The sequence below is a fragment of the Arvicola amphibius genome, chromosome 13, assembly GCF_903992535.2.
Source record: "Arvicola amphibius chromosome 13, mArvAmp1.2, whole genome shotgun sequence".
NCBI lineage: Eukaryota > Metazoa > Chordata > Mammalia > Rodentia > Cricetidae > Arvicola > Arvicola amphibius.
Genome location: NC_052059.1, coordinates 68,564,331 through 68,581,800, shown reverse-complemented (window position 1 = coordinate 68,581,800; position 17,470 = coordinate 68,564,331). Strand labels below are relative to the sequence as shown.

Here is a 17,470-nt window from a genome sequence, read left to right as displayed (position 1 = left end):
TCCTGGGGCAGGAGATTCTGCAGTGTATAAAATGAAGAAAGCTGGTGTGCACAGGCGTTCATTGGTTTCTCTTCTGACTGGGACTGTAATGTGACCAGCTAGCCGCTTTATGCTCCTTCCACCTTGGCTTCTTCACCATCACCAACCGAACTTTGAACTGCAACCTAAAATAAAGCCATTCTTGCGACAGCTGCTTGGTCAGGATATTTTACCACAGTAACAGGAGAGGAAACTCAGATAAGTGACGTTGGAACTTCTAATCCTCCTCCTTGTGCCTCCCGCACTCTAGGTGCCGGAGCTGGGAATCAAGCCTCGGACTTCGTGCTTGATGGGCAAACATTTCCCAGCCAAGCTCCATCCCCAGATACTTTGAGATTTTGAGACATAATGTCACGACGCAAACCCAGCTAGTCTCAGACTGACCTTCCTTCTGCTTCAGCCTCCAAAGTGCTGAGATTATAAGATTATTATGCTTTTTTAAATGCACTTACTTAGGTAGTTGGTGTTATTCCACACTGTCTAGTTTCTCTACACTGTCTGCTTTGAATGTAAAGACATAGCTTGGAAATACATTCTTAACTTGGCAGATTAGGTATGAAATGAGTTTATCTATACTGTTTTTCCAGGGGGTGCGAGGAGGTAGATTAGACCCAGATCCTTATCTTGTCTATCTTGCTGAGATGTTTTCAATATTTATTTTATTTTTGATTTGTGTGGGTGGGGGTATGTAACCTTCTTGTGAGTGTCTTTTGAGGCCAGAAGAAAGCACTGGATCCCCTGGAGCTGGAGTTAGCCAAGGTTGGTGTAGGCTGCCCATTGGTAAGTGAACCAGGATCCTCTGGAAGGATAGTAGGCACTTCTACCTGATGTGCCCATTGCCGAGCACAGAAACAGAAAACGAGCCTTTATCACATGTCAGTACTAATTACGCATATTCAATATCCAAATACTTCTGCTCATTATTTATCTTATGGGCATCCTGCATCCATGAGGATGATGCTGTTACAGTTTTGTTTTATTTAGCTAAGTTTTTAAAAACTATGACTTAAGAACATGGTGATAACACCAGGTGTGAGAGCTCATACCTTTAATTCCAGTACTTGAGAGGCATATGGATCTCTGATAGAGGCTAGCCTGGTCTACATACCAAGTTCTGGACTAGCCAGGGCTACATAGAGAGACCCTATCTCAAAGACAAACAAAAGCAAAACAGAAGAACACAGTGGCATATGCCTAAAATTCCAGAACTCCGGAGACAGAGGTAAAAATGTGAGTTGAAAACCAGCTTGGGCTACATTGCAAGATTCTGTCGCTAAAAGCAACAACAGTCAAAAGACACCCACATTTATGTGGAGGCCTAAGTCAGTGTCTTAGTAACTGTTCTATTGCTGTGATAAATCACCATGAGCAGAGCAACTTATAAAAGGAAGTGTTTAATTGAGGTTCAGGATTCCAGATGATTAGCATCCTGTCAGGAACAGCCGGAGCTCACGCATGGAACTATGCGCAGAAGGCAGAGAGCTTACCGCGAATGGCACCCATGTTCTGAAGCCTCAAAGCCCAGTGACGCACTTCTTCCAACAAGGCCACACCTCCTAATCCTTCCCAAAAAAATTCCACCAACTGGGATCAGAATTCAGACACAGCCGGGAAATGGTGGTACCCACCTTTAATCCCAGCACTCTAAAATCAGAAGCAAGTGGATCTCTGAGAGTTCAAGGCCAGCCTGGTCTACAAAGGGAGTTCCAGGATAGCCAGGACTGTTACACAGAGAGACTCCTGTCTCAAAAACTGGGGAAAAAAAATTCAAATGTGAGGCTAAGGGGATCTTTCTCATTCAAGCCACCAGAGTCAGCTCCTGAAATGTTGCATTTCCAGTAAAAAAACGAACATCAATTAGGCCATTAGCAAAACAAAGGTAGATACATCTCTCTTAGCAGTTTGGCTGGGGGTGGGACTGTCACTCACAGACACCACCAATTCTCTGATTTCTTCTCATTCCCCAGTGCTCAGTATTACCTGGGCCCCAACTGTTGTTTTTTTCATGTCTGTTTTTTAAATGATATGGACAAAGAATAACAAAAGATACAGTCATGTCCCTTCGACAAAAGCACATATAAAAATAGTAGCATACATTTATTGAAGGTTTGCTTTGACACAGACATTTTCATATTTAACCGTCACTGCTCTAGAGTCTCACAACCAAACAGCAGAGCCCCGGGGGCACATCCTGTGTTCTGATTCCTGCCTACAGAGACAACAAACCAAGCCGGGCGGTGGTGGCGCACGCCTTTAATCCCAGCACTCGGGAGGCAGAGGCAGGCCGATCTCTGTGAGTTCGAGACCAGCCTGGTCTACAAGAGCTAGTTCCAGGACAGGCTCCAAAGCCACAGAGAAACCCTGTCTCGAAAAAACAAAAAAAAAAAAAAAACAAACAAAAAAAAAAAAAAAAAAAGAGACAACAAACCAGTCAATCTTCTATCATGATGGACCCATTCATGACGATATTTATTGTTTCACCACAAGTCAGTAATTTAACATAAAACTAAAGTACAAGAACTGCAAAGTGTATCCTGGGCAGTGGCACTGGCCTTTAAACCCAGCCCTTGGGAGGCAAGACTGGCGGATCTCCGTGCATTCTAAGATCCGTGCATTCTAAGCGAGCTTGGTCTAGATAGTGAGTTCCAGGCCAGCCAGGGTTATGTAAAGACCTTCTCTGAAAAAACAAACAAAAAACAAAAACAAAAAGCAAGAGAGAGAGAGAGAGAGAGAGGGAGAGGGAGAGGGAGAGAGAGAGAGAGAGAGAGAGAGAGAGAGAGAGAGAGAGAGAGAGAGAAGAAAGGAAACATGCAAAGGGTAGTGGGTATAACAGGCATCCAAGTACCTAGCTAAGACAGTTGCCCATATGCGGTCCTTAATTATTCTATCTGGACTGATAATTATGCAGGGTACTCTTCTACCCCCAAGAGATTAAAGACAAACCACAGCGGTGTGAAGGGCGGCTTCAGTTTACAGCACCGCGAGGCCTTTTTAATACCACACGTTAACACTTGGAACATTTAGCATAAAATTCTTCATTTGCATTCCCTTCACCAACAATCCCAAAATAGTGCATTGTTTAAAGGTGTAAGTCGGCCTTCCAATTTCCTAGCGCTTAACTCAGCTGTCACCTAATAAGTTCGTAATTTTGTGTATATTTAACCACATGAAAAACTAAGTTAATAACAGGTGTGTGGGAATTCGGTGTCCTGTGTGGAAGTTCTCAACAGAAAACCTGGAGCAGACACGGAAAGACAACTAAAAAATGGAAGAAAAAGTAAACCAATTAGGCTTTACATTTATTAAACCGCTAACTACAATAATTATTAACTTTCACTATCCTTGGCGACCTCAATCTGATTTTTGTTACGGTATTCTCCCGTTTTACACAGGAAAACTAGCCAAGACTCAGAATTTTCCAGCAGCAAACGAAGACAAAGGAAGTCACGTTAACTTCACCTGCCCACCGACTCTCAGCCCCGCCCCGCCCCGCCCCCGCCCTGCCCAGGCCCCTACTCCTCAGGTCCCCGCCCCTGCGCCGCTGGTACCCGCCCCCAGACTCGCCCCTGCCGCTCAGGTCCCCGCCCCTGCCGCGCTGGTCCCCGCCCCCGAACACGCCCCTGCCCCTCTGGTCCCCGCCCTCTCCCTCTCCCCCCCACCCCCGCTGGTCCCCGCCCCTAAACTCGCCCCTGCCGCGCTGGTCCCCGCCCTCAGGTGCGCACGCGGGCCTGAGACCACGCCCCCTCTGGAGACTAAACTCCTCCCACGTACGGTTTCCGTACATAGAGATCGCTTATTGGCTGCTGGCAAATACTCTTCTCATTAGTTGATACCGTCCGGGTCGAAGGTCCCGGAAGACGCTCTTAGCTGCTGGGGGGCGAGGGAGGGGGGGTCACAGGCCTGTGCACTTCCGTTTCCGGTGTGTCCTGGAGCCATGGCTACCACCAAGGAGGTGACGCTTCTGTTGACATGCTGCAGATTGTGCCGGAGCCTTCGAGGACCCCAGTCTCGAGTAAGTTCATCCTTGCTCTGCTGGCAGAATCTCTCAGAGGAGGACGACCTCGGCGATGCCTCCCGCAGCAAGCACCTGCGACCTTTCTGTTTCTCTCGCGGTCTGCAGGCATTCGCCGCCCTCGTGCCCGGTGTGTCCCAGGTAGACAACAATTCCGATTTTCTGGGGAAGAAGCCCCATCGTAAGCATCCCGGCATCCTGCGTCTTCCGCACGTGCGGCTGCCGCAAGAACTGACTAACGCCGCGCAGTTACTGCTTCTTGGTGAGAAACTGCGGGGAAGGGAAACCAAGGAAACAAAACGAGGCCGGCACGCAGTGATGAGACTTTCCGTCTGTGACCACAGAGAGACCCGTCCGCACTACAGAGAAGCAGGTGCAGGCGCTCTCCAACTATCTCTGGAGCCGACGTTTGCCGGTAGAGCCGGAGGAGTTGCAAAGACGAGCTGTGGACCTTGAGAAAAAATTCCTGGAAAACCAAGGTGGGATTTAAGACTAAAAGTAAACCAGATTGAAATGTCAGAGGGAAGTTAGGAGCAAGGAATCATTTAAATCTCAGATAAATGCTGCCGTTTTTTATTTGATGTTGTATTAACAGCAGTTGTTATCCGATGCCCTACTAGAAAGTAGATTGGGCTGGAAAGGCTAGTGGGTGGCTGGCTGAAACCCACTTCAGGAGTAGAAAATTATTACATTTAAGATTATTTTCAAGATTGTGAACTTCATATTGCAAGTTTACCCCTTATTCTTCCTGTATTCCCTGCATTTCCCACAGTACCTGGCTTAGAGTAGCTGTCTTAGTAGTGTTCTTTTACTATGAAGAGGCACCATGACCACAGGCAACTCTTATTAAAAGAAAGCCTTTTAACTGGGGCTGGCTTACAGCTTCAGAGATTTAGTCTGTTGACAAGCATGGCAGCATGTGGACTTGGTGCGGGAGAAGTAACTGGAGTTTCAGCATCTGATCTGCAGGCAACAGGAAGAGAGAGACTTTGGGCTTGGCATGCAAAGTATTGATACACTTTCTCCAAAGAGGCCACTCCTCCTAATCCTTTCAAATAGTGTCATTCCCTGGTGACCAAGCATTCAAATCGATGAGCTGATGGGGGCCATTCTCAGCCAAACCATTGCAGTGGGGATTTGTAGTTTACTAGAAACACAGTTGCAGAACTTAGATTTTCAAGCCTCTTTCTATGGGAATATTGAAACTCTCTGACTCCTAAGTGCAGGGAAAAGGAAATGTCCATAAAAATGCACATATTCTAGCTTTTAGACTTTGATTGTGTGGGCAGAGAGATGGTTGAAGTGAGAACTATCTGATCACAAAAAATAAATGCAAAGCTTTTTAGGTTTTTTTATCACATTTCTGTTTACTATGAAGCAAAACTTGGATAGATTAAGTTGATTCAAATACTATTAGAGGCGAGATCGGTACACTCTGGGACTGTGGCAGTTCACTCTCCTGAGGTGTTCTCTGGGTTTGGCCTCTCTTGACCTGCGAGCCTTTTCTCAGGTGGGAGGGGGAGCATTCAGTAGGCAGTGTGCTACACTGGGTCTGACTGGTTCTCCCAGGCCCTCACCTCCAGCCCTTCTCACCTAGACTCAGCTCAGACAGAGGAGAAACTTCGTGAGGCAGTACTGCACGCCCTGCGCCGGACCACCTATCATTGGCAGAAGCTCAGGTAAGGACTTGTCCAGAGGGTACAGAGAAAAAACACCGAATTTGAGGAGGAGAGCTGAGATGATGTCTTGTGTCTGAGAAAGCTCCCTGGAGTCTTCTGTGTTGGAAAGGGAAACCTAGGGGAGTCCTCTCCAAATTCTTCACTTCCTAGACTTTCGAGTCACAGTGGGGTGGGTTTATTTCCTAGTGGGGATGACTGATTTCTTTTTTCAGCTATAATGAAGAACTGAGTCTGATATACATGGCAGCAAGATTGGATGGTGCTTTCGCTGCGGTTTTCAGAGCGTTCCATGAGGTGAAAGTCTCAGCTTCCCACCTGACCCCTTTTATCATTGGTTTATTATCTGTAAATCAGTCTTTTGTCATGGGAGCTCTTGGAATGTTATGAGCATGTTCATTTATCCTATCTATCCTTTGGAAAAGATTCTGTGGCCTAAGACAGGTTTAGAATCAGTGAGATGTTTCCTGTCTCAGAGATTTTTATTGACTCTTGATGCATTCATCCCTCCCTTCTGTCTGGGTCTGCTATCATCACTCGGGTTCTTAGTGCTACCTTACCTTTCTCTGGGTGTTGTGTGTTTTCTTCAGATCCAGACTCGAGTTCCAGAGTTCCAGCCACAGACGCTGATGGACTTTGGATCCGGCACTGGTTCTGTTGCCTGGTAAATAACTTTCCTAACCCTTGGTAATGTCAGGTCCAGTTCTAGGGAGTCAGATTTTCTATGCCACCTCAGTATCAACAAACCAGGGTACCAGAGAGCAAGACCGTCAGATCTAGAGTGTTGCTGCCCTCAGATTAGCCAGGCAGAAGAAGGTGTTTGAGCTAGGGTCAGATTCGAAGAGTGACCCATGAAAAGGCCCGGTACTCGGGTCAGAAGAAAAAGCAATTTAGTGTAGAGAGTAGATTTTGCATACTGATCAAAATATTTTGTCTACAAGTCAGTGTGTGAATCATCTGCCATTTATTTCGGAAGTTGTAAATGTTAGTTTATCTGTTCTGAGCCTGTCTGTAGGACTGAGAGCGGGGAGTATGACTGTGTGTCAGAAGAATTGGTGGCTTTTATCTTCATCTCAGGGCTGCTCACAGCACGTGGGGCCAGAGCCTCCGTGAATATGTGTGTGTGGACAGTTCAGCTGCCATGTTGGGTTTGGCTGAAAAGCTACTAAAAGGTAAGACCAAGCTCTAATCTCGGGATTTCTAAAAGTTGAAGGAGTTAGGAAAGTGTTTTATTGGGATGTAGAGGAGAAAGATGTAAATTATAATCTGAGCTCCTTCCATTATTGCAGTAGAGCAATGTTAGAGGCCTTTGTGGGGCTCTGGGTGGTTGGACAGGGTCAGCAGGCCACGTTTCAAGGCTCCCTTACAGTCTTGCACCTCTCGGCTGGGGTTATCGTCTGAGGCATGTCTCCTAACTGAGCCAGCTTCTGGCTGTGAAGCTCACGTTCCCTCAGCTGCCGTATCTTTCTCCTGTAGGTGGTTCAGAGTCAGGGAAGCCCTGTATCCCCGGTGTCTTCTTCAGACAGTTTCTACCTGTGTCACCGAAGGCAAGTAGGCTGTTCTCGGATAGCTGTGGTTTCAGCCTAGGCATCATGGTACACACCTATAATCTCAGGACTCAGGAGCCAAGGCTGGAAGATTACCATTAATTCAGGTCTAACATGGGTTACATAATGAGATATCTTGGGATCAAGGGGATTTAGAGGTTAGGAATTTGTTGTGCTTTTGGGGGAGATGTCACGTCTGTTGTGTCCCTTGTCTCGGTCCTCAGGTCCAGTTTGATGTGGTGGTGTCAGCCTTCGCCCTCAGTGAACTGCCCAGCAAGGCTGACCGCACCGAGGTAGTTCAGAACTTGTGGCGTAAGACAAGCCATTTTCTGGTGAGTTAGAGTTCTTTCCCCTCAAGTTTTAAAGCGGTGTTGTGGTTCTGTGCCTTGTCCTCTTGTTATTGCCTAGTGTTTCTCTTTTATAGATCTGTGTGCTTCCTTAGGGTCACAGTGCCCACTTCCCTGCCTGACGGAGCTGCTGGCACTTGTTTCGTGGGATTCAGAGTGCCTGCTCATTGTCTCTGTTTTTAACAGGTGTTGGTGGAGAACGGAACGAAAGCTGGGCACCATCTGCTCATGGAAGCCAGGAGCCTGGTCCTCCAGGTGAGGTTCCTCGTCCTCAGGTTCTCCACTTTTGTGTCCTAAGTCACTGTCACTGTCACACATTTGTAGTGGTGACGCACGGCACCCGCTGCCTGAGGAACCGTGCACATTCATGTCTGTGACAGCGTTCACACTGCAGACTGCAGTTAAGTGCCCCAGGCAGGTGCTGCTTGCTCCTTGTTCCTTTCCAAAACTACTTTGCTGACTCCTGATTGAAGGTGTTGCTGACCCAGAACCTTAGTGAAACCGTGTGAGCCAATACAGCATCCTAAATTTACGTGTGGGAGAATGAGGGGTTTTTGAGAGGATGTTGCTGATGGGAGAATACAGTGCTGGGTCCCTGCCTTTCTGCTGTAGTGAAGACAAGTCTGTTGTTTGGCACCGTAAAGCTGTAGTCAGCTTAACTCGGTGAGCATGGTTTGTCAGTATGAGTATTCTGAGGAGTCCTCAGTTCTCCACCTGCAGAGGTTGGATTATGGCGATAGATCCCATAGGGTCAGCCGTGTTTCCTTGATTGCAGGAAAAAGAGAAGTCCCCTTTGGATCTTCAGCCTGGCTTTGTCTTTGCCCCGGTAAGTACCACTTCCTCCTGTTCTGTTGCTCCAGAAAGGTGATGCTCAGCCACTCTCCCCTCCATTGTCTTTCCCGTGATTGCCACTGCTTTCCCAACCCCTATTCCTTTGTCCCCTTCTTCCTGGCCTTTTCAGTCTGTGTATGATGTGGGGTACGTATGCGTGCTACAGTGTGCTCGTGGAGGTCAGAGGACAGCTTCAGGAGTCTGTCTCTGCTTCTCTGGATTTAGGGGACCAAAGTCAAGCCATGAGGTTGTGCAACAAGCCCTTTACTGGGTGAGCCCCTCCTCGGTCCCAGCATCACTGAGGGTCTCTTGTGTATTTGCAGTGTCCCCATGAGCTCCCTTGTCCTCAGCTGACAGCCTCCAAGCCCCTGGCCTGTAGCTTCTCCCAGGCTTATCATCCTATCCCCTTCAGCTGGGTATGTATTCTCAGAGTTATAACGAGGAGAACAGCCTGAGAAGACGGGATGGATTAATAGATGGATAGATGGGGGCTGAGGGGTGGGAAGAGCTGGAGAATAACTGGAGAAGAGCGGGATAACTGGAGCTCTATGTGATTTCTAGACTATGAGAAACGACTTCAGGCACGTAAGGGGAAGGGAGCAAAAGGTTCTGTTCCCTCTAAACAGCCCCTGTATTCATCTTTCAGAATAAGAAGCCGAAAGAGGAAACATTCTCTATGGTAATCCTTGCCAGGGGGTCTCCAAAGGAGGCTCATCGCTGGCCCCGTGTCACTCAGCCTGTCCTTAAACGGCCTCGCCATGTGCACTGTCACCTCTGTTGTCCAGACGGGCACATGCAGCATGCTGTGGTTACAGCCCGGCGGCACGGCAGGTACAGGCGATGTGAGCGGCTGGGGAAATGTAACAAGAACCTGCAGCCCCTGTTAATGCCTCTTTCCTGTGCCGCAGGGATTTGTATCGCTGTGCCCGCGTCAGCTCCTGGGGAGATCTTTTACCTGTGGTTACTCCGTCCCCTGCTGAAGAGCCCACGGAGCGTTGACGAGGATGCGGATGTAACAAGCGTTTCCTCCCATCACACCTGCCAAGGCCGAGGCTACCTGGTGTCCAGGAAGACAGTGCTGGTACCCTGTGCTTGTTGTTTGAAATTTTAATAATAAATTTGTTAAGAACAGAAGTGGATGTCATGACTTTTAAAGATGTGGGGCCAGTTGTCCTGGCCTTTCAGTGATGAAGAGAATGCAGTGAGATCCCACTGCTTCTACCAGTGACACTTCCCTGAAAGATGGCTAGGTGGTGGGGAAAGACACCTCAGGCCCTGTGAGAACTGGCTCAGCAGGTCCCAACCGGTGCTTATGGTGTTTACGTGGGCCTCTGAAGTGGGAACTAGCAGTTAGCTGACTTCTTTACCCCTGTCTCTGCCAAGGTAACCTTGTCTGGAGTTGGCCTCACGTTTCCCTCAAGGCTGGTCCCATCTCCAGCCTTATCTAGATCTACTTAGAATACTTCTGTTTATTTAGTTTGTTTCCATTTTCCTGTTTCCTTTCTAGAACAACCCCAGTTCCCAGCAGGAAATGGTAACAAACCTTCAAAGCGGTCAGGAGGGTACCCACCCGGAAGACAGGGCCACTCACTCAGAGAATCTGACCTAGAAAGGGAAAGGGGCAAGCTGGTAACTTCACAGGTTTTGATGAAAATCAAGGTTTTTGGATTCCTTGGCACCAATGGACAGCTGGTGGGCCATTGAGCAATCCGAGGTTCTGCACACCAAGCTTGTAAACTGTCCTGTCTGATTGCAGTGACAAGGCTGACAGTAATTATAGGAAGAGCAGCAAGGACATGACACAACTTACCTTGACCAAAAGAAAGAAGGTGCCCTGCCTGGGCTTTGTGTTTGTTTGAAGTTTGTGGGTTTATTTCAACTTTAGAGAAAGAGAAGCGTTTAAGCTTTTGTAAGAGAAAAAACAACGATTTCACTGCTGGGGCTTCAGAAACCGTGACAAGTGGGGCATGGTGGCCCATGCCTCTAATCACAGCACAGGAGAAGCAGAGGTGGGCCAGCCTGGTGTATGCAGTTCCAGGCTAGCCAGGGCTACACAATGAGACCCTGTCTCAAAAAAAAAAAAAAAAAAAAAAAGTGACAGTATCTATGTTGTAACACCAGGAATCTCCATGCGCTCCCCTGGAAATTTCCGTGCCTGGAGCTATTTTTCTGGAATTAGAGGAAAGGGGAATCCCTTCACTTGTTAATTCCCACAGAAGAGAAGCAGCCCTGCTCAGCCCCACCCCCTCTACCTTCAAGTGGCCCCAAATCCTCTCTGAAAGGGTTCAGTTCAAGTATCAGCATAGGAACCTGTGAGACTTGGGACAGGGCAGAGAGTATGGAAGGTCAGGTTAAGTGTCCTGACGTGGCGCAGCCAGCTTGCCCCACACACACATTAGCTGGGCCGTAAGTACCGTGGATGGTCCCGTTTGAGGTTAGACCAACCCCAGACATGAACTAAGGCTCCCCAGAGCTCCTGGATTAGTCACAGCATTGAAGAGAAAATTTCACTGAGCTGCACCTGGCAGGGAGTCTGGAGTTTCTGGTTTGGAAGCTCAGGAAGGCGTGAGGCAGGGGAGGGGCCTCCAGATAGTGGGAGGGCTGGTGGCTGGGGCTGAGCCCTCAGCTGCTGTGCAGCGCCCAGACAGTCCAGGAGTCCAGGACAAAGAGGATATCCACAGACTCCTGGGATTCACGCAAGGCAGCACCCCACTGTGGCCGCCTCAACCGCTGCATTTGTCATTCTGAGGCCTCTGCTCATCCTGCACCCCAAAGATGGAGGTCCTGCTTGGAGTGAAAATTGGCTGCCTGCTTGCCCTTCTGGTTCTCACCCTGGGCTGTGGCCTTGCTCCCATCCACTTCAGATGGTTCCAGATGGATGCAGCTACAGGTAGAGCCCCACTCCATCTCTGTCCCTTACACCCAGGCTTATCTCAGACCTTCCTGACACCTGGCTCAGGTTCTCCCTTCCCCCAAGACCTTGGGCCCTGTCTGTTGCCCCTCATTCATTCCCATTTATCTCACTACTAAGTGGAAAATAACCTTTGCTTTTAGGTCGTCACTATAGAGTTCTCAGCCTCCTGGGCTGCATCTCTGCTGGCGTCTTTCTGGGAGCAGGGTTGATGCATATGACTGCTGAAGCCCTGGAGGGAATTGAATCAGAAATTCAGAAATTCGTGGTGCAGGTGGGTAGCAGGGGAACCGTGTGACCAGAAGCTGGGGAAGAAAGCGGGAAAGCAGCGGAGCACCCTGTGGGTGGAGCAGCAACTGGTGGAAGATGGTCAGCTTGGGCTTCCAAGGGAAGCTTGGTTGCTGAAAGGGCAGGACAGGAACTAGCACTGCCTAGACTCGGTCTGATTTCTGGTTCTGTCTCCCTAGAACAGTACAGGAAGTACAGGCAACTCTTCTCGTGACGCTGCTTCCGATTATGTACGTATCTACTGTTAGTGCCTTCTGATATGTGAGGAACCAGGAATCTCTTCCCTCAGCTCAAGTGTAAAGCGAGAGGGCGCTAAATAACCCTCTGCTTGTGGACCCTCAGGAAAAGCTCTTGCTTCCCTTCCTACCCTGGACCTTTATTTCTAACCCAAGTGACACCTTATCCCTCGGCCCCTCTAGGCTTCTCACTTCTGTGTGCCTGCTCAGCCTCATTCCCCCTTCTGTTCCGTTACCACATTTCCCATTCTCTTCTCTCTCCTGGCCCGGTGTTCATCAAGTGCTCGATCTCCTTCCCTCTTTCTATTCCTAGGTGGAGTATCCCTATGGAGAGCTCGTCATCTCGCTGGGCTTTTTCTTCGTCTTCCTTCTGGAGTCGCTGGCATTGCAGTACTGCCAACGGGATGCTGGAGGATCACCGGTGCAGGAAGAGGAATGGGGAGGGACTCATGCCTTTGGATTCCACAAGCACCTGCCGGTACCCTCGCCGTCGCAGGGTCCCCTCCGCGCCCTCGTCCTTCTGATCTCTCTGTCCTTTCACTCCGTGTTCGAAGGCCTGGCCGTGGGCCTGCAGACCACAGTGGCGGCCACTGTGAAGCTCTGTGTCGCTGTATTGGCGCACAAGGGGCTTGTGGTGTTCAGCGTAGGCCTGCGGCTGCTGAAGGTCAGCACCGGCTCTCGGTGGGCCACGTTCTGCATACTGTCGTTAGCACTCATGTCTCCCGTGGGCCTGGCCCTAGGGCTGACCGTGGCTGGAGCGGCCTCAGGACCAGGGCAGGGATTAGCCCAGGCTGTATTAGAGGGAGTAGCAGCGGGCACGTTCCTGTATGTCACCTTCCTAGAAATCCTGCCCCGGGAGCTGGCTTGTTCCGAGGCCCCTCTGGTCAAGTGTGGCTGTGTGGCTGCTGGTTTTGCCTTCATGGCTCTTATTGCCTTGTGGGCCTGAAAGATTCCTCGCTGCTTTATGGGCCTCTCTAGGATGACTTCTCCTGAGGACACCACCAGAATGACTTTGGCCCTCAGACATCTTTTCAGTGAGGCTAAGCATTTACTAGGCACAGACTATCCCGGATTTTATATACGGGAGATCCTGTTCTTGATAAAGACTTAGAAAGGATGTTTTGTTTGAGTGCCCATTTAGCTGGGAAATTGGTATCAAGACCACTACCCCAGAGTTGCCATTCTGTGTAATAAAATGACCTTTTGCCCCTTCCCTCCAATCACATTGTAATCCATGTCTCTGAGAGGGAAAAAGGAGTGTGGATGGAATTGAGACCCGCAGTCATTTTAGTGGTTACGGGCCATTGTAGCCTTACCCATGGGAGCTGAGAAACAGAACAGCATTTAGAGGGAAAGGATGTTTGAAAGCAGAAAACCGGCTAGATATTTTTCCTTCACTACCTGCCTCCCCACTCTCAGTGCCTGCCTTTCCCTGCCAGTCCCTGCTTTGACATGGAGTCTTGTGTAGCCTCAGGGACACCATTGCTGTCCTCTGAGCGTCTTTCTTTCTGGCTGCCACAGGCTGAGGGATTAAAAACCTGTGTTTGCAGAGGGGGTCTGGCGCCAGATAAATACCAAGGGTGATCACTCTGAGGTGAACCACCAGGTGGCTTTCCTTCTGCCTGCCTGACCAACTGCGCTAAGATCAGAGCAGAAAGCAGTTACCTTGACCTTGAGGAGTGGGACAGCTGCCCCCCTGCCCTCGCCTAATGGAGGGCACTCCTGATTCACACATTTGGTGAAGAAATAAGGCTAAGGCAGGGAAGATGTGCCCTGGAGCCCACTCGCCCTCACCAGTTTGCCCCTTCTTGTGACTTTGAGTGTGATAACCCAACAGCCTTAGCATGAACAAACTCTTGAATCATTCTTGTCTGGGTCTTTGTCTCCTTCCCACCATAGTCCCCTCCTGAAACAGTAAGCAATCTAAATCCAATCTCCACAAGATGCTGTGAGGAAGCAATGGGTAGGCAGAAACAGGAGTGTAGGGGGTATTCTCCCTGGAGTGTGAGGGATATTCTCCCAGGAGTGGAGGGTATTCTCCCAGGAGTGGGGGGATGGATATTCTCCCAGGAGTGTAGGGGGTATTCTCCCTGGAGTGTGGGCGATATTCTCCCAGGAGTAGGGGGATGGATATTCTCCCAGGAGTGGGGGGGATATTCTCCCAGGAGTGGGGAGTAAGGTATACAGGAGAGCCTGGAGCGTGCCAATGACATGGACTTGGGCAGGGAACACCTGCGTGGGACAGGTGCTGTGCTGCTCTTTGTACACACATCACCTCTCTTGCACAACTCTGGCAGCGGCATGATCCCAGTAAGTAACCCAGGAAAACTGGCATTCGGAAAAGGTGGAAAGTTAGTTCCCTTAGCCAGTGGGGCCTCAGAAGTGCACAGAAAGCCCCATATTGTGTCTTTCCCTGTGTTTCCTTCCCAAACATTCCTGCTCAGCCTGTGTGTTAGAATCCCAGATCAGCTCCAAGAGGGGAAGCAGCAAGGGAGGATATTCAGTGAGGTATATGTGGGCAGGGTTCAAACAAAGCCGGGAAGCTGAGTAATCAACCTGCCTTTAGTAGGAACTGGAAAGGACCAGCCCCGAGAGCTGTGTCCTTGATCGACAGGGACCCAACCAGGAAGGTGCTAACATAATCTTATTTTCTTGCTCTGATTTGCTAATGTCTTATTGAGTAAAACCAACTAGAAGCCTGAGGCTAGAAAAGGCAGTAGACTGGTCCGGTCAAGCCACGGGACAAAATGCTGTCAGGCATGTCATCCATGCCCTGCCTGCTATGTTTATGGCAACATGGTCTTGCCAGAACTTTGGCGGGGTAAGCTGAAAGAGCTGTGGTTATATGGAAGCTAGAGTTATCCTATCACAGAAACCTGTCTAACTAGGAAAGAAACTGAAGGAGAAGCACCCTGGCCTGCTGTGACTCTTCCTTCACCATCAGCTCTTGAGGCAGAGGAGATAGAGTTTGGTATCTCAAGTTCCTGGTGAATTGTGAACTCTCTGTCCTCATCCATCCCAGGAATTCTCTCCAGAGCCACCAATACTTATTTCCTCCCCATATCTATTTCCTCCTTTTCTCCCCCAAATTCTTACCAACCAGGGCCAGACATGTGTTTAGTTTGAGAATACTGTGTCAAGAGCAGATATAAAGCTGGAGGGCGGCTCCATCTGGAGAACACCGGGAGACATCGAGACCGGAAGGACGAATGGAAAGAGCATGGACTGGGAACCAGCATGAGAACCATGATGGGAAAGAAGGGAGGCCTCTGCGGGCAACGGCTGCAGCCGTGAGAAGGCCCAAGCAAAGAGGAAAGATGATCCGGGCTGGTGGGTAATCGGGAATGTGTGCGTGACAATTTTCACATCTTCCTGTGGGCCACATAGGAGTGGCTATGGCCCAGAGAAGATTGAGAAGATGGCCCCACATTCCATGTTCCACCATGATGACAACTTTGGGGTTTTTAGGTGCTTTCCTTTGGTTTTTTTGTTTGTTTTTGTTTGGAGGACTTTTGTTTTTTGGTGTTGGTTGTTGTTTTGGCTTGGATTAGTTTTTGTTCATCTTTAGTCAGAGACTCTCTATGTAGCCTTTGCTAGTCTGGAACTCACTATGTAGACCAGGCTGGCCTCAAACTCAAAGAGATCCACATGCCTCTGCCTTCTAAATACTGGATTAATGCCCAGCATTCATCATCATTTGTTTCTATAGCAATAGGACAAAGTAATAAAGCAAAACATCACCGGCCTAGGATGCTGTTTGATGACAGTCTTATTTTTCAGGATTAATGAAAGTGATCTATTAATTCACCCCAAAAGATTTTACCTGGTGGTCAGAAAGATGTCAAGCCAGACACAAAGGCGAAGTGTGAATGGCTATCTAGGGGGCTAAAGAAAGCCAAAATACACTGCCATTCAGCACCAGACCTGCAACATCCCAGCTTCTCCACAATCATTTAAGTTCTAGCCAGTCAGTCCATCACCCTTGGAGAAGGTCAAATGTGAACTTCTTTCTAGAAACTTTAGCTTTAGCCGCCAGCAAAGGAGAGGCAATTGTGCCTCAGGGGCAATCTGTGGGGATGCTTACAAAATCCTGGCTATAGGATAAATTTCTGGTTTGCGTTTTTTGGTGACTTGCCCTCGTTGTGTGTCAAGTACAAAGTGTGCCCTACATTTCCTCCTAACTCATTATTAGAGTCTGATGGCAGAGATATCTGGTAAATGTAAGAGCCGCATGGTTCCAGCCACCATATTTCCCCACCAACCCTGAGCCTCAAGTCAGAAATCACTCATCTTTTCCAGTTATTCCTAAATCTATTTTTTAAAGTGATGTCTCCCACTCCATTTCCCCTGACCATTTTCTGTTTGTTTGTTTCATTTTGCTTTGTTTTGGGGTTCTTTGAGACAAGGTTTCTCTGTGTTAACAGCTCTGGCTGTCCTGGAACTAGCTCTTATAGACCAGGCTGGCCTTGAACACAGAGATCCGCCTGCCTCTGCCTCCCAAGTGCTGGGATTAAAGGCACGTGCCACTACCCCCTGGCTGCATGACCATGTTTTTATTTCTACCCTGCCTACTGTAATGTTCTGTTGGTGTAATCATATATTCTTAAAGACGGGCATATGTTCTCAGAAACACATTAGGCGATTTTTTTCTATTTGCTTGTTTTTGTCATTGTGAAACATTAGAGTGCACTATACAAACCAAGAAACCTATGGTGTCTGTAAGTAAGAGGGTCTATGGGACCATTGTCACATATGCAGATTCACATGTGCATATATATATATATATATATATATATCCACGTTATTTATATGTAACATATATGCAGGCATATATATTGGCTGGCCAAAATGCCATTATGAAGCTCACAACTGTTCCTTGAAAAATATCTACAGTCTAGACGGGGGAGGGGGTATTTTTTTGTTTGATTAATTGATTTTTCAAGACAGGGTTTCTCTGTGTAATCCTGGTTGTCCTGGAACTCACTCTATAGACCAGACTGGCCTCAAACTCTGCCTGCGTCTGTCTCCTGAGAACTGGGATTAAAGGTGTGTGCCACCACTGCCCCGCCAGGTTTTTTACTTAGACTGTAGGGCTCTTTTTCACTCCTTTCTTCTGATTTCTCATTCTCATTGAGTAGTTCTGACCTTACCTGCCCCTGAAGTCTGGGGTACACTCACATTCCTTGGGTTTATTCTTTTTTTTAAGATTTATTTATTTATTATGTATACAACATTCTGCCTGCATATATACCCACACACCAGAGGTTGTGAGCCACCATATGGTTTTGCTGGGAATTGAACTCAGGTCCTCTGGAAGAGCAGGGAGTGCTCTTAGCCACTGAGCCATCTCTCCAGCCCATTCCTTGGGAATAAAACAAGATTCAAACAGGAATCCTAATTCTAAAGAGGAGAGAGTAAGCAGGGAGTTTGTGACTCTGCTTCTGTCAAACTGTACTGCAACCCTGAGCCTCTGAGTTCTTAGCAGGCCTTGATTTCAGGAGGGCCTCAGCTTTAACTCTGAGGAACAATGACAGGAAAACCTAGGCCAGGTAAAGTTATTTGCTGACCACAGGGGGGCACTGT

The 17,470-nt window shown here is 48.5% G+C and overlaps 2 protein-coding genes across 3 annotated transcripts; both read left to right on the top strand.

Annotated features, from left to right (window-relative positions):
- Positions 1–3,873: 3,873 nt before the first annotated feature.
- Positions 3,874–10,394, top strand: Mettl17 (methyltransferase like 17). Of its 2 annotated transcripts, XR_005282969.1 has the most exons (15): positions 3,874–4,051; positions 4,160–4,313; positions 4,396–4,530; positions 5,649–5,730; positions 5,943–6,024; positions 6,318–6,391; positions 6,805–6,899; positions 7,204–7,274; positions 7,499–7,606; positions 7,808–7,876; positions 8,397–8,447; positions 8,776–8,868; positions 9,099–9,283; positions 9,361–9,533; positions 9,960–10,394. XR_005282969.1 is itself a non-coding variant. In XM_038310033.1 (14 exons), the coding sequence occupies exons 1-14, from the start codon at positions 3,974–3,976 to the stop codon at positions 9,449–9,451; spliced, it is 1,368 nt and encodes a 455-aa protein (XP_038165961.1). In that variant the 5' UTR covers positions 3,874–3,973; the 3' UTR covers positions 9,452–9,586. The 2 variants fall into 2 exon arrangements, 1 of the variants encoding a protein (XP_038165961.1); XM_038310033.1 differs by lacking the exon at positions 9,960–10,394 and having other exon boundaries at positions 9,361–9,586.
- A 272-nt stretch (positions 10,395–10,666) lies between these two features.
- Positions 10,667–13,753, top strand: Slc39a2 (solute carrier family 39 member 2). The gene is made up of 4 exons (XM_038310176.2): positions 10,667–11,342; positions 11,507–11,637; positions 11,831–11,881; positions 12,201–13,753. The coding sequence occupies exons 1-4, from the start codon at positions 11,228–11,230 to the stop codon at positions 12,831–12,833; spliced, it is 930 nt and encodes a 309-aa protein (XP_038166104.1). The 5' UTR covers positions 10,667–11,227; the 3' UTR covers positions 12,834–13,753.
- Positions 13,754–17,470: the final 3,717 nt, after the last annotated feature.